The 24,704-nt window shown below is 41.7% G+C and overlaps 1 protein-coding gene across 1 annotated transcript in view; it reads left to right on the top strand.

Moving 5' to 3' along the window:
• Positions 1-24,704, top strand: part of LOC114655412 (sodium channel protein type 2 subunit alpha-like) — a 278,058-nt gene that overhangs the window by 123,651 nt on the left and 129,703 nt on the right. Inside the window, exons 7-8 of the mRNA XM_051930912.1 lie at positions 2,904-3,152; positions 11,244-11,307. Coding sequence (XP_051786872.1) covers positions 2,904-3,152; positions 11,244-11,307 — 313 coding nt within the window. The remainder of the gene's footprint in view (positions 1-2,903; positions 3,153-11,243; positions 11,308-24,704) is intronic.

Genomic DNA, 24,704 nt, shown 5'->3' with positions numbered 1-24,704 from the left:
CATGGCACACAAACAAATGTGATCTGGGGCAAAAATCAGAACTGAGCAATGAGACTCATAATAGTTTTACATTACAAAGAGGCCTTAAGTACATTTTTGATGGGGGTAAATCCATCCTTTTCATTGTAGGCAGTCTACTGTTGAAATTTCATGAGAACATTTCACAGAAGTGTTAGCTGGGGTGCAGATCTTATTATAAGCACTAGTTAAGCAATTCCTTTGGTTTTCCATCGATAAAAGTGCAATTCTGTGTCAAAAGCTGTGTGAATGATGACTGGGCCTGAGCTTATCAATGTTCACTGTTCACGTGTATAGTTTTAATAGTAATCCATCCTCCAGATAAGCAACAACCCATTTGATTTATGTGATGCAAGCAGTCTGACTGTCAGCACTATTCTATGGAGCTTTATAATGTTTTGGTACACAGTACTAGCAATCAGATCTGACTTTCCATCAAAGGATACAACTTATGTTTTCCAAAAGACCTCACCAGTTCAGAGCAGTGCCTCTGCCTTCCATGGCTGACCTCTAATGAAGATAAAGGATAGTTCCCACGGTTCTGCAATATTCAGACACATGTATCATATGGAAAATAGGATTCTTTTCTACTTTTATTGGTGTTGCAATTATCAAACATCAAATTCATCTGGAACAAGTGATTCAGTGAAGGCTGGAGGTCATGGCAGCCCTCTTGTGGTGTGGACAAAGTTCCCTGATCCCAGTGCATTGATTCATGAAAGATGTAAACCTCAGATCTATTCTTTCAACAATTCGCTGTTCTTCATATTGACTTTTTTTTTTATAAGAATAATTCATGTAGTGTGAGGTTTCTGAAAAATTAATATCGTAGTATCTTAGTAGCTTTCACAGAGCTAAAGAGAAACAAGAGAGGAGATCACTGGGTAAATTAAAATGTCGAATTATAACAAGGTTACTATTTCTTTAAAAATGCTTCTGCGGTTATCCTCTGCATCCCTGTACTCGCCTATGGTCATGAGCTTTGGGTAATGACCAAAAGAACGAGAAACGATGTTTCTGTGCAGGGTGGCTGGGCTGACACTAAGTGAGTGGATGAGAATACCTTTGAATCAGGAGAAGCTCAGAGTAGATAGAACTGCTGCACTTCCAGACTAGGAGAAGCCAGCTGAGGTGGTTTAGGCATGTTGTAAGGATGTCCCACGAGCAACTCACTCTGGCACTTCTCCGGGCACAACCCAGTGGCAGACCCAGAACATGCTAGAGGGATTATATTTCTTGGCTGGCTTGGGAATGCCTGGGTAATCTGTAGTTAGAAAGAGAGATGTCAATGCTGACACCATGACTCTCACCAGTAAAAAAAATGAGATGACGAGATGAGAGAGGCTTCCATATTGTATTCAAGCGGTTGTTAAGGCCAGAAAGTGTCCAACATGCTATTAATTGTTTTTAATAAGTCACTAAAGTTAGGTTGTGATAATATAATGCCTAAGACATTCCAACTGTTCAGCCATTACCCATGTCATCAAGCAAGAGGCCTGTTCACTAAAACACTTCTATTTTCAAACCTTAACAAGGCCTCTTGACATTGAGTTGAGCCTCACACATTAAATTACTCCCGGGATATACAATACATACATGGAATTGAGAGAATGAAGTCTCACCTAAAATGAAGAGAAGAATCAAGTTGGACAATAATAATCAGCATGGTCAATCAAGCAAACTGATTCACAAGCAAGGGCAAAACAGAAACCTCAAGGAGAATCATCATGATCAAATCATCTAGCAAAGTTATACACAGTTAATGAGATGGAAAGCAAAGTTTAATAATCAGTTGATGATGGCACTTCATTTTATGACAGAAAATGGGTGCAGATTGTTTTCATTAAGAATGGAAGCCTCCACATGACATGGTCAAACTAAATGAAAGAGGACTGTAGACCGTGGTGTACTAAATATCACAGCTGGACCATTTAAGCTTTTTCCATTTACTGGGTGGATGCACCATCCTCTCCTTTCTTAGGAAAATGGTAAGGAAATTTCTAAAACTGTTTGATTAAAACCAGCCCCAGGTTATGAAGAAAGTAATGGCACTGTACTGGTAAGTGTAAAGGTGACCTTTAAGCAAAGGGTATTCATCGGAGGTGTTTTGGACTTTTAATGCACACCAGTTGTTGTCAACATGGAGCCTGCACTGTCTCCTCATGTCTGCCTGGGATTCTCCAGAACTGTGCAGATTAGGCTAACTGGACACTCTAAACTGGCCCGTGTATGCATGAGTGTGCCCTGCGACTGGCCGACAAACAGACATGTTGCGTATTGTTACATTAACACCAGAATGGTTTCTAGATGCGGAACTAGAGAATCTAGCAGAGAGACATTGGTTTGAAAGATGACATTCATTCTGCTTTGGCAGGGCATTGCTTTTAATAAAAACTTTACGGCTATGTTTTCTCAACAGAATTCCGATTTCTTATTTAATGTTAATATCATAATTACTACTGTAGCGCCCTTATTTGGAGATTTGTCTCAGAAAAAGATTACTCACTTTGTTAAATTAGTGCATTAATTGTGAGATTTTACAAAATGTGTTAGTTAATTGGAAAAAATTATTAATTTGACAAATTGAAACCCAAATCCATTTTTGAAGAAGCAGACAGCTTTGTATCATCATTCACAATTAAAAAGACTATGCCGTTTTTTTTTCTCTTTGGTGCTCATCAATCTCTTTATTTGAGATGCACACATTTTATTTCAATTCTGAGCTTTGACACTTTACTAAACATCTGCTAAGTCACATTACTCAAGTAATGCATGGTAATTAAATATCACTTATGTTTCAAGTGAACATGTAGTTACTTTTTTATGCTCTTTAATTTTATATTTCAGCAGTTCAACAACATGGATAAATGTAATGTTTCTTTCAGGCCTGAAGACCATTGTGGGAGCCCTGATCCAGTCTGTAAAGAAGCTCTCGGATGTAATGATTTTGACTGTGTTTTGTCTAAGTGTCTTTGCACTAATAGGGCTGCAACTATTTATGGGCAATTTAAGACATAAATGTATACGATGGCCACTTCCTAATTCTACACAAGTCAGCACAGCTTCCCCCCTCACCGACACAATGGATGTAGAACCAGCTCAATTTAATTGGACAGATTACATCAACGATGAAAGTAAGTGTTGTTTTGTCTTAGTCATACTGAAGGTTAACAAGGGGCAGATTTTACACATCAGGCATCCTGACTCATATGGCCAGGCTAAAGTATGGAGAGCTATTATGGGATAACATGATTCAGAATGGCATAAATGGCTTAAAGGGCCATAATAAACTTAGCATATGTGCTAGGCTGTTACTGCTTATGATATGGCATGGTAGTATTAATAAATGTTGTCTTATTTTATAAAGATAGTAGGTTATTATTTACAAAGACTGCATTTTTTGAGAGCAAGAATTAGAGAGAGATGAGAAAAAAAATACTCAACAGAGTTAAGGTTTAGAACTGTTTCATTTTTAACCTGTTTGATAATGCTAATTCACATTTAAATTTGCCATTTATAGTATTGATGGCACAGTGTTAGCACAGTTACACAGCTGTAAAAAGACTGGGGTTGGCGTCCCGGGTCCTCCCTGCATGGAGTTTGCATGTTCTCCCTGTGTGACGGTGTGGGCAGAGTGGTGGCTCTGAGGCTAGGGATCTACACTGGCAATCATAAGGTAAATGCCAGAAGTTATTCCACTCTGTTGGGCCCTTCACTTGCAATTACCCCGCCCTAAATATGACGTTAATCTGCATCCAGCCTTTCATTTAGGCCCTCCAACCTACAGGGAAAAACCTGGGGGTTGGTGGCAGAATTGGCTCTCCAGACACCGTAAAAAAAATACCTGACACTGTTCCATTCCATCTGAACTAGTGTGGTGCTGAGGTGTCACCTGTTGCATTGCTGCACTCGGGTCCTAATCTGAGATCCTGAGGTAGTTTGGCATGTGCTCCTACCCTCCCTCCCTCTCTCTCTGTCTGTCCTGGGTGAAGGGTGGGTTTTTATCTGGGTTCTCCGGTTTCCTCACACTGTCCAAAGACAGTGAATTGGCCACGCTAAATTGGCCCTAGTGTGTATTTGGTGTGCGGATGTCTGTTTGCCTTGCGATGGGCTGTCCAGGGTTTGTTCCTGACTTATGCCCAGTGCTACTTGGGACAGGCTCCAGACCAGTGACCCCCATTGTGACCCTGGTCTGGATTAAGCAGGATAGAAAGTGACAAGATTTATAATATTCATATAATCCATCTTAATAAAAGGATAAGTGTCTGTGTGTCCATCTGGTTGCTTTGAATAGTATCTGACAACAGATGGCAGATCACAAACATTAGCACTGCTTTTTGGAATCCCATAGCAAATGTTGTTTAAGAGAGACATGTGCATTGCATTTGCCATTCCAACTGACAGGGCATCACTTTTTGTAGTACAGTAATCCCTCCTCGATCACGGGGGTTGCGTTCCAGAGCCACCCGCGAAATAAGAAAATCCGCAAAGTACAAACCATATGTTTATGTGGTTATTTTTATATTGTCATGCTTGGGTCACAGATTTGCACAGAAACACAGGAGGTTGTAGAGAGACAGGAACGTTATTCAAACACTGCAAACAAACATTTGTCTCTTTTTCAAAAGTTTAAACTGTGCTCCATGACAAGACAGAGATGACAGTTCTGTCTCACAATTAAAAGAATGCAAACATATCTTCCTCTTCAAAGGAAACAGAGAGGAAAGCAAACAAATCAATAGGACTGTTTGGCTTTTAAGTATGCGAAGCACCGCCGGTACAAAGCTGTTGAAGGCGGCAGCTCACACCCCCTACGTCAGGATCAGAGAAAGTCAGCGCAAGAGAGAGAGAGAGAAAGTAAGTTGGGTAGCTTCTCAGCCATCTGCCAATAGCGTCCCTTGTATGAAATCAACTGGGCAAACCAACTGAGGAAGCATGTACCAGAAATTAAAAGACCCATTGTCCTCAGAAACCCGCGAAGCAGTGAAAAATCTGCGATATATATTTAAATATATCCGCGATAGAGTGAAGCCGCGAAAGGCGAAGCGCGATACAGCGAGGGATTACTGTAATGCATTTTATTTTTACATGCATTACAAAATACGTTTCAATAGAAAGTGCACTGCAAATGTTAAACTTGAGGTCTATGTTGGTCACTTAGATTTTAACCCAGGTGGCACAACTAGCCTGGGTATAAAGGAGTATTATAAAAAATGCAATCAAATAAAAACCACAACCAATGGATAATCTGCCTGTCTGGTAAAGTCACTTGAACAGAATACCAAAACCATCAAGAGATTTATCTGAGAATTTCGGTTTGACTCAATTCAGTTTATTTGTGTATAGCACTCTTCACTCTGGGCACACACGGAGCCCTAATATGCTCTTTAATAAAATCCCTGTGTGCGTCCAGGTGTCCATGTGTGTGTGTCTTCTGTTGAAGTGCGCATGCGCGGGGCACGGTGCTATGCGCGATATTACTGTCAGAGAAAGTTACAGGCGTTTTGCGGAAATACAAACCAGTAGTACTGCAAGAGGAAATTAAAGGTACAAAATACAGTGACTCATATTACAGCCACATACAAGCCAGTATTACTGTCAGAGGAGATTAAAGGCATATTACCGACGCGCACGCCTGTATTACCGCCAGAGAAAATTAAAGGTATATTACGGACGTACAAGACAGTATTACTGTCACAGAAAATTAAAGACACACAATACATGGAGGCAGCCCACGAAGAACGGTCAGCTCAGCAAGTAAACATCAACAAAAGAAAGGCTGAAAGAAGGAAAAATACGACCAACAAAAAGAATGAGGTCAAAGTCCCTTGCCATTTAATATAGACTGTTCCTACTAATGTTTATGCACTACTGTTCTAGCGCCCGTTATTGTAACAGGCTAAATGACTAGTATAACTATAATCTGATAACAGGATTTTTGTCATCTAGACCATCATTAATGAAGGGTGCAAATGTCAGTGTCTAAATAAAATTGAGAAGAGGTGGGACTCTTTAAATAGGCAAAAGGAATGAGCAACTATCATTCTGGTTTCCATCTCATTGGTTTATAGGTCTTTCATAAATAGCTGGTACTCTTTCTGATGAAGGGATGAACATCAGGCTGATTGGCAAATGAAAACTGACCAAGAATGAACAAATGTGTGTATGATATTTGGCTGGTCAGCAATGGACTGGTATCTCACCCAGGACTGCTCCCTGTCCTGCACCTAATGCTGTCAGGATTGACTTGAGACACTTAGAACTCTGAAATGGGAAATGTGGAGTTTTTATCAGGGGCTTCACGATCCTGAGAATAATCTGAAAAATCAGTGGAAGGCATTGTAGTGAAGCTACATACAGTATTATGTATTCGATACAACATATATGCAAAGTATACCTGGTGCTAGGGTATTTATCTTGCATATCATCCATTAAGACAACATCTGGCACTCTTTCCAAAATTCCATTTATGAATGCTTTGCTGACTTTTACTTCACACTGTTTACTCCTCATTTTTAGCTCCTGAAGCAATACACATACTCTGTACATCTGTGCAGCATCTCAACCTTTCTCAAAATGATGCTGCTCTGTTAAATTGTCAGCTTGCCTTGGATGAATTTAAGCAGGACTTATCCTATCTCACCAAAGGTAAAGCTCCAGGTCCTAATAGAATTCAGCCAGAACTGATTTACACATTTTGTTCACCCCTTGTACAGCTTTTACATCTTTTGTTTCCATCCACTTTAGTGAAACCAGAGCTTCACTTAGATAAGATAAGATAAGATAAGATAAGATAAGAAATAATAATAATAATAATAATCCATTACATTTATATAGCGCTTTTCAGATAGATAGACCTTTATTTGTACCCAGTGGAAAATTTGACTTTTTTACAAATGCTCATTAAATGAATAGTTTTATTTATATATTATTTATATTTATTATTTATGTATACAGTGTAATTTATATTATATTAATATATGTATAATATTAATATATATATACACACACACACACAGTACACCCCCAACATTTGCAGGGGTTACGTTCCTAGAGCACCTATGAATTGTGAAAACCGCGAATTATGGATGTGGCTAGAAAAATGCCTATTTTTATAGTTTAAACCCTAAATATGCCTCCAAAACACTTTAATTTCATTTCAACCTCAGCTTAATACATTACCTAAAAAAAGAATGTAAAGGTAAACCCGTATACTGTACAGTACTGTACTGATATGTCACCCACAGTGCTAGAATGTAAAATTCCGATGTTACCGCTCTATGTACTGTAATTCATGCAAGCGCGTTTTGATTGCAAGAAACCTTAGAAGGTGAAGGCATTTCTGCGGCATCTTGGGGCTTTAACCCTTAAACTGCCACATACTTGGGGTTAATGCATCCCTGGACGCCAAATCCTTTTTTCTGTACTTTTTAAGTAAACGTCACAATTCACAAAGAAAAAGTGAAATTTTAATAGAACACATTTTTTATCATGCAAAGAGCATCACAATTACTGCAACACTGATCATTTTACACGCTGCTAATGAACTGTAAAAAATTTTTTAAAAAACTACTGGAACAATATGTACAAAGTGCAACTGACGCCATTGATGAAATTCAGTAAATCACCGAGACAACTGCGCTTGAACTGGCTGCACTCAAGCACACACAGGTAAATGCTGATGCTGGCAGGCTAGTCTAGTGCAGCAGCTCATTCGCAGGGACAGTGAGGCTGCAGTGCTGCAGGGGCCGGCAGTGGTCATGAACTGGCTGCTCAATGAATGTACGGCACTGACTGATCAGCTCTGGTATGCTGGCAAATTGCACTGGGAACTGACTATAGCCGGTTGTGGCGTTCAATGAATGTACATTGTCGAATATACTCGGCTCCTACGTGCTGGCAAATGGCACTGGCAAACGACTATAGCTGGTTGCGGTGGTTTAAGGATTAAGAAGAACAAAACGAAAAACATGAGAACACTCAGCTGTAGATGCATCACAGGGCAGCAGTCAATCAGCAGCAAGGAGAAATAAATAACGCTGTAGCGGTCCGGTGCTGCTAAGATTCACACCGTTGAGAAGATGGCGATTTATTTATTTTTATGGTGGAGATTCCAGGGACGCACCCAGCCATGGCCTGACCCGCATGCACTCACAAACAGAGATAAAAACAAAGCAAACCGGTAATCAAACAGCAAATAAAGCATGTAATGAAAACAAATGAAAACAACGATACCAACTCTGTTCCCCTTACGGCGATTATACATTAAATACAACAAAGTAACCAACAAAACACACACAGCAAAGTCCATGAAAAACAGCAACGGATGAAATGTAATAATGAAAATAGATAGTCCAGAGATCCGCACGTTGAATGGGAATGTAAAGATAGTCCTACCGCTAGTTCCTGAAATGGTGAAGACAGGTGGACAGGTTCAGGAGCACTCCTTACTTCGCAGGATGGCAATGAACCCACGTACAGTCCTCATGTACACAGGCAGTCGGCAGACAATCCAGACCCCAGCCATGAAATGATCGAGGACAAAACGAATAAGTACAGGTAACCCAACAGAAGGCAGGCAAAGAGACAGGAACTTGAAACACAAATTACAAAAACTTTTCTTTTGCTTTTGGTCACCGGCCCCCTTTTTAAAAGCCGCGCTGACATCCTTTGACTGCAGCAGCCCCAGCACCCTCAGCAGAAGACCAATCAAAGCCACTGCAGGGACTGCCGGGAGTTGCAGTTTCAAATTCTAGTAGAGTACAACGCTCTCAGATTGGCTACTTTCACCATCCCAAGCCGCGTTTTCCTCTACAGTTGCTTCCTGTTCTCTTTACAGTACAGTACTGCCACAAAAAAAGCCATAAAAAATTGCGGAGGATATTTGCGGTTTCCGCTAACAATTATTAGTTAGGTTCTAAGGAAAAATCCGCGAATGACCGAGGACGCGAATCCTGAACCGCGTCTTCGCAGGGGTCTGCTGTGTGTGTGTGTGTAATATATATATATATATACATACAGTATATGTATACATACACACTCAAAAAAATGAAAGGAACACTTTTGAATCCGAGCATACCATCAAGTCAGTGAAACCTCTGGGCTATTGATCTGGTCAGTGAAGTAGCAGAGGGGGTTGTTAATCAGTTTCAGCTGCTTTGGTGTTCATGAAATTAACAACAGGCGAACAGGAGGGGCAACAATGAGAACACCCCAAAACAGGAATGGTTTAACAGGTGGAGGCCACTGACATTTTTCCCTCCTCATCTGTTTTTTCACTTGTTTTGCATTTGGCCATGGTCAGTGTCACTACTGGTAGCATGAGGTGATACCTGCACCCTACAGAGGTTGCACAGGTAGTCCAGCTTCTCCAGGCAGGCACATCAATACGTGCCATTGCCAGAAGGTGTGCTGTGTCTCCCAGCACAGTCTCAAGGGCATGGAGGAGATTCCAGGAGATAGGCAGTTACTCTAGGAGAGCTGGACAGGGCTGTAGAAGGTCCTTAACCCATTAGCAGGACCCACCAGTATCTTCTCCTTTGGGCAAGGAGGAACAGGATGAACACTGCCAGTGCCCTACAAAATGACCTCCAGCAGGCCACTGGTGTGAATGTCTCTGACCAAACAATCAGAAACAGACTTCATGAGGGTGGCCTGAGGGGCCCAACGTCCTCTAGTGGGCCCTGAGCTCACTGCCCGGCACCGTGGAGCTCGATTGGCATTTGCCGTAGAATCCCAGAATTGGCAGGTCCACCACTGGTGCCCTGTGCTTTTCACAGATGAGAGCAGGTTCACCCTGACCACATGTGACAGATGTCCTCCACGGCTTCTCCAGACCCTTTAACATTATGCTTCCTGTAACATCGTTCAGCATGACTGGTGGTGGATCAGTGATGGTCTGGGGAGGCATATCCATGGAGGGACGCACAGACCTCTACAGGCTAGACAATATCACCTTGAGCAGTTTATATATATATGATATAATATGCACACACACTATAGTCTGAATGCACACCAGAATTATTAAGAAGGAAATAAAATTAAAAGGAAAGAAAACCTCTGACTTTGCAGTCCCACTTCCACTATACAGAAATATTGCTGAGGCCTCGTAGCATTTCCTGACCCATTTGTGCTGAATAATTCATTGGCTGAAAGTCCTCAGTGTTGGTGTGTCAGAGAGGGGATATGCAGCATTGTTCATAATGGCATTCAATTTTGTCTTCATTCTTTCCTTTGATATGACTTCTAGGGGGTCTGGAGTATGAGGTGCCTTTTAATTAGCTTGTTGATTTGGTGAGTCTCTCCTGAAGTGATGTTACCAGTCCAGCACACCACCAATGTATGGTGGTATCCAACTGAAATTTCTCACTGCAGTCTGCTTCTCTGCACTGTTGAGAAAGAAGATGACAACATTAGTAGCAACATCTTGCAGGTTATTAGATACCTCAGCTGAGCCTGTGAGAAGGTCCACCCGTGTACACGGGTGACGGCACTCACTACAAAAGTGACATTGACAACATTGTTCCTTTAGCTTAATGAGTGTGATTTGATTTGCTCTAGGTTTTCACATTTTGTGCAGTGCCTTATATACATGCAAGGTGACATCTGTAACACATCAAGAGAGTTTGTCAAACTACACATTGGTTAACTTGGCTACCATATCATCTAGAATCATCTAGAAAATCTGCTCTTCCAAAAGCCATCAATGCCAACACTTCAGTGGTTTAGCAGGCTGTATGCAAGACTGTCATCATACCCACTTGCTTTTTGTGAAGTCCCAGACCTTACAATGGCCGTGTATTTAGTTTGGAAACTCTGAAGCGTGACCAAGATTCTTAGAGATCTTCTTCCTGTGTCATCTCTGAAATAGACTCTAAAATGTAGCTTCTAAAGTTTCAATTGATCTTCTTGCTTCACATTGTATTGCTGACTATTCTTGTTGTGAAATCTTATCAAGACCTGCATTCCTGCTTCTACTTGTGCTCTATTTTTATTCTGCCAAATAGTGTATGCTATTGTTTTCTAAATTGGTACAATAATTATTGACTGAATCCTTCATTCATTGATTTTAGTTTGTTTATAGTGTTAGGTAGGTCTGTTTTCGTTGCCTTTAGATATGGTTCCTTTTATTTATTTTCCTTATAGAAATGTCCATTGTAGAATTGTTTGAATACTTGAAAGATTTATTTAAAAATGCCAAATAGATATTTCCTTCTTTTGTCTAGGAAATTACTACTTCATTCCTGGACAGAAGGACGCTTTGCTCTGTGGGAATGGCAGTGACGCTGGGTGAGTAGCTGTGTTGAACGTTTCTATTGCACTAATCTGTTCTGGCAGAATTGTAACTTGGCGCGTTTAATGTGCTATGTCAAAAGAATTCAGTAAGAATAAATGGCCTGTGCATTGCATGTACAAAATCTGCCACAAAGATTTACTGTTAAATATGTAGCACAGTTTAAAAGTAGTATACTTTACAATGACTATATTAAAAACTTAGTTTTATCATTTTTTATGTCAAAAATAACAATTTGACAACCAGTGTTCAGTTAAAAATAATCAGTGTTTTAAAAAGGCATGTTTACAGAAACCTATACTGTATTGTTTATGGTATGGTACAATAGAAATAACAATTTAGTCACTTTGTAGGACACAATTTAATAGATTTATAAAGAATCATTGTCAAGTGTACAGAGTATACTGAAATTTTTACTTGTGTGTGTCAATCATCATGCAACACATTCGTTTTCTCTAACGCCATGAGTAGTGAGTACAGCTACCTTAATTCAAAACATCGAACATCCTTAAAAATTACAGAACATATTTAACAGACTTAACAAAATAGGACATTTATACTATTCTAGTGGATTCTTCTATTATTAGATTAGGAAGAGTTTTATATGTGTGTGTGTGTGTGTGTGTGTGTGTGTATGTGTATATATATATATATATATATATATATATATATATATATATATATATATATATATATATATATATATATATATATAATAAATAAATATATATAATAAATATATGGAAGAGAAGGTCTGTGATACGGTTTGCATATTTGAAGCCGGAGATCCACAAAGGGAGAAAAAAATGAATCACGTATCATAAAGTAGTTTTTATTCCTGAGCTTTCAACCCCTGCCAGGGGTCTTCATCAGAGGATAATGCTTAGACTTACAAGAATCAAAGGCAATATATAGGAAAAAATTACGTGGGGGGGGGGGGGGGGGGATGGTGGCTAAGTAAGTGTGATGTGGGGGGTATTGGGTGTACAGTTTATTTATTATGTACATGTTCTTCTTAAGTTTGCATATGCTGGATTTATGTCCAAGTGTCTGTTGATGGCGTTCTCATTTGATAGCCAAGATTCGGCCAACTCTCTGGCACTTTTAGTACTGGTCTTAAATTTTACTTGTACATTGTCCCAGTAAAATGTATGTCCTGTTGATTTAGTATGCGTGTAGATCAATGATAGTGAGTCCTTTCTTCTGACGGCGTTGTGATGTTCCTGTATACGTGTTGCGATTCTTTTTGAAGTTTGTCCTACTGTATGTATACCGCTGAGCACTGCATGGAATGCTATAAACTGCGTTTCGTGTTTCTGCTATCGATTTCTTGTTTTTAGCATTAAACAGGACCGTGCGCAAATTGTTTGTGGGTTTGTGTGCTATTCTGACGCCTGACTTGGCCAGGATGCGCGCTGTACCTTCAGACACCTTGTGGTGATAAGGGAGTGAGTGCCAGGTGGGGTGGGGATTCTGATTCATTTCGATTGTTTGCTGAGTTTTTTGGCGTCTTCTGTGTAAGCTCCGATTAATGAATGTTTTTGAGTATCCGTTTGAAGTGAAAAGGTGGAAGAGATAGCGTGTCTCATTCATTTTTGTTTCCTTTGTATTACAATGGGTGTGGACTCTTCTGAATAGAGTTTTAACACAGCTCCGTTTATGAGATACCGGGTGGTTGCTGGTGAAGTGTAATATCTCGTCTGCGTTGCATTCTTTACGGTAAACACTTGTGGTCAGGGTGGCGTCATTATTTCTTTTGATGTAGATGTCCAGGAAGCTGATGTGTTGGTTAATTTCTTTTTCCATTGTGAATTGGATTGCAGGGAATATTGTGTTGATGTGGTTGTAGAATTCATTCACCTGGTTATTTTTTAGTATGACGAATGTGTCGTCTACATAGCGTATCCAAATTCTGGGTGTGAACTGGGATAGAGCCATGTTTTCAAATTGTTGCATTACCAGTTCCGCTAGAAGTCCTGATAACGGCGATCCCATTGGCATGCCGTCTTTCTGAGTGTAGTATTTGCCGTTGAAATGAAAGTGAGTTTTCTGGCAAAATGATATTAGGTGCATTATGTCTTTAATGGACAGTTTAGTTCTTGTTTCTATGGTGGGGTCGCTTTCCAGTCTCATTAATAGTGTTTCTGTGGCCAGATGAATCGGAATCATAGTGTATAGCGACACAACGTCAAATGAGACCATGTTCTCGTCCTCGGCGATGGATACATCTTTCAAGCGCTGTAATGCCAACTCAGCGCTGTGCACCGAATATTCAGAGTCATAAGTTAAATGTTTGAGTAACTGGAAAAGTCTTTTTGACAAGTTGTAAGATGATCCGCCTATTAGGCTAACCACTGGTCTGAATTTCAGTGGTGTTTTATGTATTTTAGGCAGTCCGTAAAATTCAGGGCAGTTAGCATCACTGGATTTCATTTTGTAATAATTCTGTGCATCCAGGCGGTTGTTATTTCGGAGTTTGGTCAGAGTATTGTTTATTCTATTAAGTGTTTATAGTGATAAGACAGCCCCCGTACACAGACAGACACAACACCAGATGTCCAGAAAACACACGTTTATTTTCTTTTGCCTTGTACAGCACCTCACAATGTTCTTCCAGCAAAGCTTTGTCCCTTCTTTCCTTCACTCTCTCTCCCAGTACTTCTGCCGCCCCTGCTCCTCTCCTAACAAGCTCTGTCTTCTTCCTCCCAACTCCGGTTCATCTAATGGAGTGAGGTGGCACCTTTTATACTGCCCTGGATATGCTCCAGGTGCTTCCTCATGATCTTCTGATGGCACTTCCTGGTGTGGCAGAAGTGCCGCATGAGCACTCGGAAGCACTCCGGTGTGCCTGGAATTTCTTCCAGCAGCACATCCAGTTGTGGCAGAAGTGCTGCAGTCCAGGGCTCCAAAATCTTCCGGGAGCCGTGGGCCCCAAAAGGGATGAGCTACTAAGCTCTGATCCCATGGCCCCCATACAGATAGATAGATAGATAGATAGATAGATAGATAGATAGATAGATAGATAGATAGATAGATAGATAGATAGATAGATAGATAGATAGATAGATAGATAGATAGATAGATAGATAGATAGATAGATAGATAGATAGATAGATAGATAGATAGATACTTTATTAATCCCAAGGGGAAATTCACATACTCCAGCAGTAGCATACTGATAAAAAACAATATTAAATTAAAGAGTGATAAAAATGCAGGTATAACAGACAATAACTTGTACATTAACTTGTAACTACAGTTACAATAACTTGTAAATACAGACCAGGGCAGCTGCCCTTTTGTTGCCCAGGGGAGATATTGGCCCTGTCCCGGTCCTTCCAGGCGTCCCGGCCACAATATACAGTGGTGTGAAAAACTATTTGCCCCCTTCCTGATTTCTTATTCTTTTGCATGTTTGTCACACAAAATGTTTCTGATCATCAAACACATTTAACCATTAGTCAAATATAACACAAGTAAACACAAAATGCAGTTTGTAAATGGTGGTTTTTATTATTTAGGGAGAAAAAAAATCCAAACCTACATGGCCCTGTGTGAAAAAGTAATTGCCCCCTGAACCTAATAACTGGTTGGGCCACCCTTAGCAGCAATATCTGCAATCAAGCGTTTGCGATAACTTGCAATGAGTCTTTTACAGCGCTCTGGAGGAATTTTGGCCCACTCATCTTTGCAAAATTGTTGTAATTCAGCTTTATTTGAGGGTTTTCTAGCATGAACCGCCTTTTTAAGGTCATGCCATAGCATCTCAATTGGATTCAGGTCAGGACTTTGACTAGGCCACTCCAAAGTCTTCATTTTGTTTTTCTTCAGCCATTCAGAGGTGGATTTGCTGGTGTGTTTTGGGTCATTGTCCTGTTGCAGCACCCAAGATCGCTTCAGCTTGAGTTGACGAACAGATGGCCGGACATTCTCCTTCAGGATTTTTTGGTAGACAGTAGAATTCATGGTTCCATCTATCACAGCAAGCCTTCCAGGTCCTGAAGCAGCAAAACAACCCCAGACCATCACACTACCACCACCATATTTTACTGTTGGTATGATGTTCTTTTTCTGAAATGCTGTGTTCCTTTTACGCCAGATGTAACGGGACATTTGCCTTCCAAAAAGTTCAACTTTTGACTCATCAGTCCACAAGGTATTTTCCCAAAAGTCTTGGCAATCATTGAGATGTTTCTTAGCAAAATTGAGACGAGCCCTAATGTTCTTTTTGCTTAACAGTGGTTTGCGTCTTGGAAATCTGCCATGCAGGCCGTGTTTGCCCAGTCTCTTTCTTATGGTGGAGTCGTGAACACTGACCTTAATTGAGGCAAGTGAGGCCTGCAGTTCTTTAGACGTTGTCCTGGGGTCTTTTGTGACCTCTCGGATGAGTCGTCTCTGCGCTCTTGGGGTAATTTTGGTCGGCCGGCCACTCCTAGGAAGGTTCACCACTGTTCCATGTTTTTACCATTTGTGGATAATGGCTCTCACTGTCGTTCGCTGGAGTCCCAAAGCTTTAGAAATGGCTTTATAACCTTTACCAGACTGATAGATCTCAATTACTTCTGTTCTCATTTGTTCCTGAATTTCTTTGGATCTTGGCATGATGTCTAGCTTTTGAGGTGCTTTTGGTCTACTTCTCTGTGTCAGGCAGCTCCTATTTAAGTGATTTCTTGATTGAAACAGGTGTGGCAGTAATCCGGCCTGGGGGTGGCTACGGAAATTGAACTCAGGTGTGATACACCACAGTTAGGTTATTTTTTAACAAGGGGGCAATTACTTTTTCACACAGGGCCATGTAGGTTTGGATTTTTTTTCTCCCTAAATAATAAAAACCATCATTTAAAAACTGAATTTTGTGTTTACTTGTGTTATATTTGACTAATGGTTAAATGTGTTTGATGATCAGAAACATTTTGTGTGACAAACATGCAAAAGAATAAGAAATCAGGAAGGGGGCAAATAGTTTTTCACACCACTGTATATGAGAGAGGCATATATATATATATATATATATATATATAATATATTGTAGCAGTAGCAATATTTATTTGAAATGTAGGTCCCCTGCCAACAGACGGCCAGAGAATCCTGCCGGCTACACCAGTGTAGCAGTAGAGGTGTGTGTCCACCTCTTGAACCCCCAGGTACCACTCCAAACACCAGGTGAAAGTACAAGACTCTTTTATTTTACAATTATACAGTGCACCAAGCACCCTCCACTCCACACTACTCATATAACTATCACAAATACACAATACTCTCTCCTCCTTCTCCCAGATACTTAGCCACCCTACCTCCCAGCTCAGCTCAGTGTACTGGGCTTTCCCAGAGTCCTTTATACACCCTGACCCGGAGGTGTTCCTGCCCAACAGTCCACAATTCCTTATTCCTTCTGGGTCAGGGTAAACAGTCCTTATCTTCAACCTGGAAGCACGAAATCTCTCCTGCTCACGTGACCAGGACGTACTTCCAGGTTATAGGGCACAAATGAGTCCACGGTTTCCCGACAGCGACTCCCAGTGGTCCCCAAGGTATCCAGCAGGGCTGTGTATAAAAACTACATAGTCCATGAGGCCCTGCTGGAACTCGGGGCACGTCCATGCTGTTGGGAGAGCTCCTCCTGGCGGCCTGGGGGTGAGGGCCGGAATAGGAAGCCGGCAATCCACCACAATCCCCCCCCCCCTTAGCGACGACCACTGGGGCGGAGCGTCCAGCCCCGCAAGGGACGTCCTCCTCCAGGAGGACACGTCAGTCGGACCTTGGCTGTGTTGTCTAGGCCCCCCAGAGAACCTTGGGGGAACGGTGTATCTTCTGTCCCACCGCTCTCCTGTCCTTCGGGGACAACTTCGCCACACATGGCCCGGCCGACGGCAGTTGTAGCACCGACAATGCCCTCCTGGTTGTCTTCCTCGACGAGACCAGAAACATTTCGGAAATTTCGTCAGCTCCGTCTCTGCCCCTTTCTCTGCTAAGGAGGGTTTTTACGGCCGCCCTGCTGCTCTCAACCCGTATCTCCACCTTGTCAGGAGACCCGCGTTTTACTTTGTGGATCTCCTGCTTATTCTGGGGTTTGTGCACAGCTTGAGTCTCTCTATGGGTAAAAGAGAGCCTCTTTGCTGTCTGCATGCCCGTTGATTTATGTTTTTTAGGAGGCGGCGTCATCAGCACCGTATCGCTCCGGGTAACAGCACTGTTTAGCTGTACTGGTGCGATCAGCACTTCCCCCGCCCCTCCGGTTACCAGTGACACCTCTCTCAACACACAGGCCGGGGTCTGGAGGTTCGATTCGCTCCAGGAGGCCACGTCATACGCATGCCCCGGCTTGTTCGTTCCTTCCCCCGACCTTTCGGTTACCATGCCACGCTCCACTGTCAGGCACACAGCTCTTTGGCACCCGCTACTTATTAATCGCGGTGCCGGATCACACTGTGTCCCTTTATTATGTTCGGTACAGCTTTGGCCTACCTGTACCACCGAATCAATCAAGACCGGGGCTTCTTGGCCTAATCGCCGCAGGTATTCAAGTAGTCCCTTCAGCGCCACCTCGGCTGTAGCTCCCAGCTCCTCCACATGTTCCTTCAGGTCCTTTAAAGTCTGAAAGTATTCACGGGCTCGAGCAACTTCTCGAGATTCCGCATGTCCATAATGTTATTTAATTCGGCTGGAGGTAAGTTCGCTTCCTTTTTTTCCTTACCTGCCGGCCGGGAGCCAATGAGCACGTCCCCTCTGGGCACGTGTTCGGCTGGGTCGCGCAAAGGCTCCTGGGTCTTGGAGTCCGAAGAGGATCGGGTAGCCTCCAGCGGCTGACTGCGATCTGCCTTTTCTAATTTGTTGGCAGACCGTTCAGTCACATCCTGCTCCTCTTTTTCTTTATTTAATTTCGGCGCTGCTTCGCTCGCTTCCCCCTTCCTTTTCAGGGAGCTCAGAACCGTCGGGGAAATAATGACCTTACCGAAGGACCCAAACTGACCTTCTCCGTCCCGGCATCCATCGCGCGGGGTCACGTGGTCGTTTTCCTCGAATGGGCCCGTCGCTTGCCGACTCCTAGCCTGGCCTGCCTTCTGGGTATCGCGGCCATCTTGCCGAGGTATGCGGCAGGCATCTGACTCACCGCTTGCTTTCTGGAAGCAGGCTTCTGCAAAATAGGAATAAAAATTTCCCTGCACTTCGGGTGTTTTCCCAGCACATACCTCTAGAGTTGGCAGCAGTGTTCCCAATCCATTTAGGGATTTCGGCGCATCCGATGGCTGACAGCGTTCCTGCTGTTGCGCCACTCAAACTCGTTCAGCCTTTATTAGTGCCCCGTCATCCGCACTCCCAGTCAGGTAAGTCCAGGTCATCTCGGCTTCGGTTAGGTTCTGAACCCAGTCGGTATTGCCCTTCTTTTTTCCGGATTTCTTCCCCATCACGGTCTGAAGTAACATAAGGCTCCCAGTCGCAGCGCTCTCCGTAGTGGGTGGTGTTTGCACGTTTGTGTGTTGAAGCGGGACCTTCTTATGGTCGTCTGCATACACAATATTTATTTGAAATGTAGGTCCCCTGCCAACAGACGGCCAGAGAATCCTGCCGGCTACGCCAGTGTAGCAGTAGAGGTGTGTGTCCACCTCTTGAACCCCCAGGTACCACTCCAAACACCAGGTGAAAGTACAAGACTCTTTTATTTTACAATTATACAGTGCACCAAGCACCCTCCACTCCACACTACTCATATAACTATCACAAATACACAATACTCTCTCCTCCTTCTCCCAGACACTTAGCCACCCTACCTCCCAGCTCAGCTCAGTGTACTGGGCTTTCCCAGAGTCCTTTATACACCCTGACTCGGAGGTGTTCCTGCTCAACAGTCCACAATTCCTTATTCCTTCCGGGTCAGGGTAAATAGTCCTTATCTTCAACCTGGAAGCACATCATCTCTCCTGCTCACGTGACCAGGACGTACTTCCAGGTTATAGGGCACAAATGAGTCCACGGCTTCCCAACAGCGACTCCCAGTGGTCCCCAAGGTATCCAGCAGGGCTGTGTATAAAAACTACATAGTCCATGAGGCCCTGCTGGAACTCGGGGCACGTCCATGCTGTTGGGAGAGCTCCTCCTGGCGGCCTGGGGGTGAGGGCCGGAATAGGAAGCCGGCAATCCACCACAATATATGTATGTATGTATGTATGTATGTATGTATGTATGTATGTATGTATGTATGTATGTATGTATGTATGTATGTATGTGTGTGTGTGTGTGTGTGTGTGTGTGTGTGTGTGTGTGTGTGTGTGTGTGTGTGTGTGTGTGTGTGTGTGTGTGTGCATGTATGTATATTTATTTACATAAATAATATATATATACACACACACACACACACACACACGCACTGTATGGTCTAGTAGTATTTAAGGCTTGCATTCAATAAGCCATTTTGGCTTCTCATGGATGGATACCACAGTTATTGTCATAGTACATACAGGAACAGGAAAAATTATACAATATTAATTATTGGAGTGATCATTTTTAAACTCCTGGCTTAGTGTTTTTTGTGATTTTCTTTATTGATTTTTGATACACTTTCCTGCGAAGTGTATAAGACATCTTGGTGTCTAATTTGGTTGAGGCATTTATTTCATCCTGTTATGATTCCTAACTAAGTTGTAATTTTTTGGTGTCCTACCGTACTGCAATTTTGAATATTGATGGGCAACGGTGTTTTGTGATTTTGTGTTGGTCGTTGCCAAGGTAACCTCCTAGAAGTCCCCAGAAGCATGCCAGCATGACATCATTGGTGTGACCCTAGGTCAACACCATTTTTGATAAAGTTACTTTGGGTTAAGCTAAAAGACTTAACGTTTTCAGGTTTACTCTACAGTTTTACAATTCTGATTGTTTGACGTTTCTGGCTTGGCAAAAGATCGGTTTTGGTCCCAAAATGAAAATCATTCTGTTAAACAAGTGTGCAGGACCAGGTCAGACATGTGAAATGATAAAAAAGAACAATGTAAGTTAGATAGAGGCGGTGACGCTCCTGATTTCTAAATGGACACTGGTAATGTCATAAGTATAAGTTACAAAATACAGGTACTTGTCGACTTACGACCGCGATTGGTTCCGACTGACTGGTTGTAAGTCGATCTGGACGTAAGTCGGCCTATGTTAATTTAAGGTAAGAATATTAGACTGGGTAATAATATTGTAATCATCTTAAAGTAATATTTTATCAACATTTTCTTACTTTCTAAGACAAACACAGCATACTACAGTACAATTTGTTTAATATGTGGAAAACGTACAAAACAAGAAATACTGTACTGTACATTTAATTCCTGGCACCACTGGTGCTTGGCTGCGGGTTGTCGATATCGCCTTCATCAGATCAGGCGAGGCTGCGGACGGGGTGATGGGAGGAGTTGCTCTTTTCATAAACATAGTGAGCTTCGTCTGAATTGTTTGTTTTTTTTTTCTCTTCATAAATTTCGCAATAAGGACGAAATGTGTTGCGTGCCATCCGTTCAATCCTCGCAAATCGTTCAATATTTGGGTCCATTTTTTCAAAATGAGCAAGGAGTTTATTCAGTAGATAAATCTTCTGACAATCCCTTTGTGGTGAACATTCTTTGTGGCACCTCCTCCTCTTCGTCTTACTCCAATTCTCTTGTTTCTTCTTCCGCCACTCTTTCTTCTTCCAATTCTATCAGCTCTTCATTCATAAGTTCACCTGATTCCCGGTCTAGCAACTCCTCGACATCTTCCATTTCACATTCCAATGAAAGGTCTTTTGACAGTTTCACTATGTCTTCACGAATCTCATCAAGTTCTTGTTCACTGTTAAATCCAGCAAAAGTATTTACATAACGCTTAACACACTTCTTCCATACGCCATTCATACACTGTGAGTCGACATTTCTTGCGGGGAGGGCTTCTGTTTTCTCTGATCTGAGTTCACCTCTGTTATAGCGCGTCTTTATTTGAAAAGAGCAGTGTCAGATCGGGGCGAGCGTGAACGCTAACTTTGACAAGCACTATAAATTTACAATGGTTGTTACAGACGTAAATCAAATGTATGTTTTTATTGTATAATATTAACAATAACAGCAGCTCTCTACTCAAAGCGGTAAACTCGAGAAGCTGCTAGCATCGAACCCAGAAGCTCTTGATTGGGAGTCAGCAGTTGTGTGTGGGAACTGTTAACATTTGAATGTGATGATTGTATATAAAACTTGTGCACGAACGAGACTGGGATAACTGTGGATGTGGATGTGAGTGGGTGTGTGTGACTGAGAATGACTGGTGTGAAGCCTGAAGTCCAAATATCAAATAAACACTTTCACAAGTACAAGTATAACAGAACAAGTGCGCTTTTATTCAAGAAGAAAAAAGAAAGCAGGTTGCGGTAAGCAGTTGATGCGACTGCTTGCGTAGTGCAATCCTAAGAACTGCCCAATCAAGAGCTTCTGGGTTTGATGCTGGCAGCTTCTCAAGTTTGCCGTTTTGAGTAGAAAGCTGCTATTAGTGTTAATATTATAGGGTTATATGTTAGGGTTATATTATTATCGAAAATTGCCAAAACAACAAGACACAAACACACGTGGGGCAACACTGCTGCGTATATTTTTACTGCTGCGTAGCGAGACTTGAGAGTGCGGGAAACTGGCGCTGCCAACAGCTGGCAGGGGAAACAGTCAAACGCGTCGTAAAGTCGAACAGTCGTAACTTGCATAGGTCGTATGTCGACGAGTACCTGTACACAGGATGATAATGGAAAATTCAAAGGAAATCAAAGGATATTGTTATGCTTAGAGTTAAAAAATAATTATAAAAGTATCAGCAAGAGTGAAAAGGAAGGTCTACAGGACGGTAGTGAGACCAGCTGTGTTAGAGTTAAAGATGCTAAGATTTGCATTGGGTCTGACGAGGATGGACAGGATTAGAAATGAGGACATTAGAGGGTCAGCTCAAGTTGGACTGTTGGGAGACAGTCAGAGAGGCGAGATTGCGTTGGTTTGGACATGTGCAGAGGAGAGATGGTGAGTATATTGGGAGAAGGATGTTAAGGATAGAGCTGCCAAGGAAGAGGAAAAGAGGAAGGCCTAAGAGAAGGTTTATGGATGTGGTGAGAGAGGACACGCAGGTGATGGGTGTAACAGAGCAAGATGGAGAGGACAGGAAGATATGGAAACAGATGAACCTCTAATGGGAGCAGCTGAAAGGAGAAGAATGTACAGTATATCATAATAAGAAGTAAATGGAAAGAAGTAAAAAAAAAAAAAAGTTGTGAATATCTTCCATTTTCTTTCCTAAAGTGATTTGTTTAATGAAGGAAATCCAGAAGGTGGTTGTCAGTCTCCAGGTCATATAACTGTATTACTTTTTGTTATATTTTCATATGTAAATGGCATGCAGGTTCCCCAATGTCATCTTTTGTAGGCCCACTGCAAACCTGAACTGAATGAGTGGGTGTGAAATAGATTTAGGTTGATTCTCATGTCCACTTTGTGTATTGCTCATATATAGATGAATCTGGCTAATGTGACAGTGTAAAGTGACAGAGGGAATGTACATTTTGGCAGTATTTCCATGATTAAATAATAATAATTGAGACTTGTCACACCAGACAACATTTTTCCAATCTTCTGTTGTCCGATTTTGGTGAGCCATGCAAACTGTAACCTCAGTTGCCTGTTCGTAGCTGATAGGAGTGGCACTTGGTGTGGTCTCCTGCTGCTGTAGCCCATGTGCTTCAAGGTTCGACGCATTCAGAGATTCTCTTCTGCATACCTTAGTTGTTAGCGAGTGGTTATTTGAGTTACTGTTGCTTGATAAAATAATTCTTAATTTATACTCATCCATGCAGAATCACTGTCTTCATGTTTTTGTGCCATTGTATACACACTCATGCATGCAGAAGTAATATTTTTTTCCACACTGTTGCTGATAACGAACACTGTTACAACCTGTTTCCAGTCAGCTAAATGGCACTGAGACATACAATATTTTCCATACATTATAAAAACATAGATTCTTGGTGAATTTAATGTATTATGCATAATCATCTGCCCTGCTTTGCCTGCTTAAATTGGGATTGCCTATTATATGTAAATTGTGCAAAGATGAAAGACCGAAATTAACATTAAAAAAAAATACCAGTAATAACAGCAAAACAAGGGCCAATGATGAAATGGTGTCCCATCCAGGGTAGCACACAGCCTTGCTTCCATTACCAGCGTAGATCTCCATCTCTCATTAACCCAAAAATGAAAACCAGAGTCATGGAAGGATAGATGGATGAATAATATCTTCTGTATTTATGGGTGGAATAGTACATTAGAGATCAACTCTGCCATCTTATCTGTCAAGTGGGATCGGTTTAACCAGTGTCCTCGTCACTCTCTGTGTGGAGTTACCACATTCTCAAAGAGTCGGCCAAATTTGTTTGTTTGTTTTGTTTTTTGGGTAGTTTAGTTTCCTCCGACATTCCAAAGACCACATGCTCGATTAACTAGCATCTCGTAATGTGAGTGAATAGGCTTTGTAAAGGACTAGTGTCCCATTTAGTTTTGATTTCTCATTTATGATGCTGCCTGAGATAGGATCCATCTCCCATGAGTCTGTAGTGGACTACAGCAGGTTAAGAAAATTAGTGGGTGGATGGACATGATAAATACTTCATTTATACAGTTTATTTCAAATAAATATGACAGGTCTAATTGTTTTACACAGGTACTGTAGGAAGACTTTGCTCAGAAAGTATAGTTTTACATACGTCAGGCATCATACAGCTATAGTTAAAAGGTTCAGATTTGAAGTCTAAATCTAAAATAACTGCACTTACCTATACTGTACTACAGGGGTGGGCAAAGTCATTCCAGGAGGACCGCAGTGGCTGCAGGTTTTTGTTCCAACCCAATTGCTTAATAAGAAGCACTTATTACTCTAGAAACACTTCTGCTTCATTTTAGTTATCTCCCTCATTAAGATTTTGAACCCTTATTGCTTATTTAAGTCTTAAACAGCTGCATTCTCGGTTTTTAATTGCTCCTTATTAACAATAAGATGCAAATGACAAAAGAAACCAGCAGTTATCCATTTTGCTTGTTACCCTTTACACCTGTGTGTATTTATCGTGCACTATTTGGTTTAATTAAATACTTGGAAGGAAAGAGAAGAGAAAAAAGTGAAGGTTTGAGAATTACCCATCCGTTTTATGCTTCAAAGTATTTGGATGATATCCTTAGAATGGAAAAAAAAATCTAGGATATGAGAATGACTTGACATAGCAGAGTTAAAGCACTAACAAGCCATGAAATGTAATTTTTGGCAAGGATTGTTTTCTAGTTAAGCAACTGGGTTGGAACAAAAACCCGCGGCTACTGCGGCCCTCCAGGAATGACTTTGCCCACCCATGCTGTAC

Source organism: Erpetoichthys calabaricus, chromosome 8 (assembly GCF_900747795.2).
Source record: "Erpetoichthys calabaricus chromosome 8, fErpCal1.3, whole genome shotgun sequence".
In the NCBI taxonomy this organism is placed as follows: Eukaryota; Metazoa; Chordata; class Cladistia; order Polypteriformes; family Polypteridae; genus Erpetoichthys; species Erpetoichthys calabaricus.
This window is presented reverse-complemented; position numbering and strand designations above follow the sequence as displayed.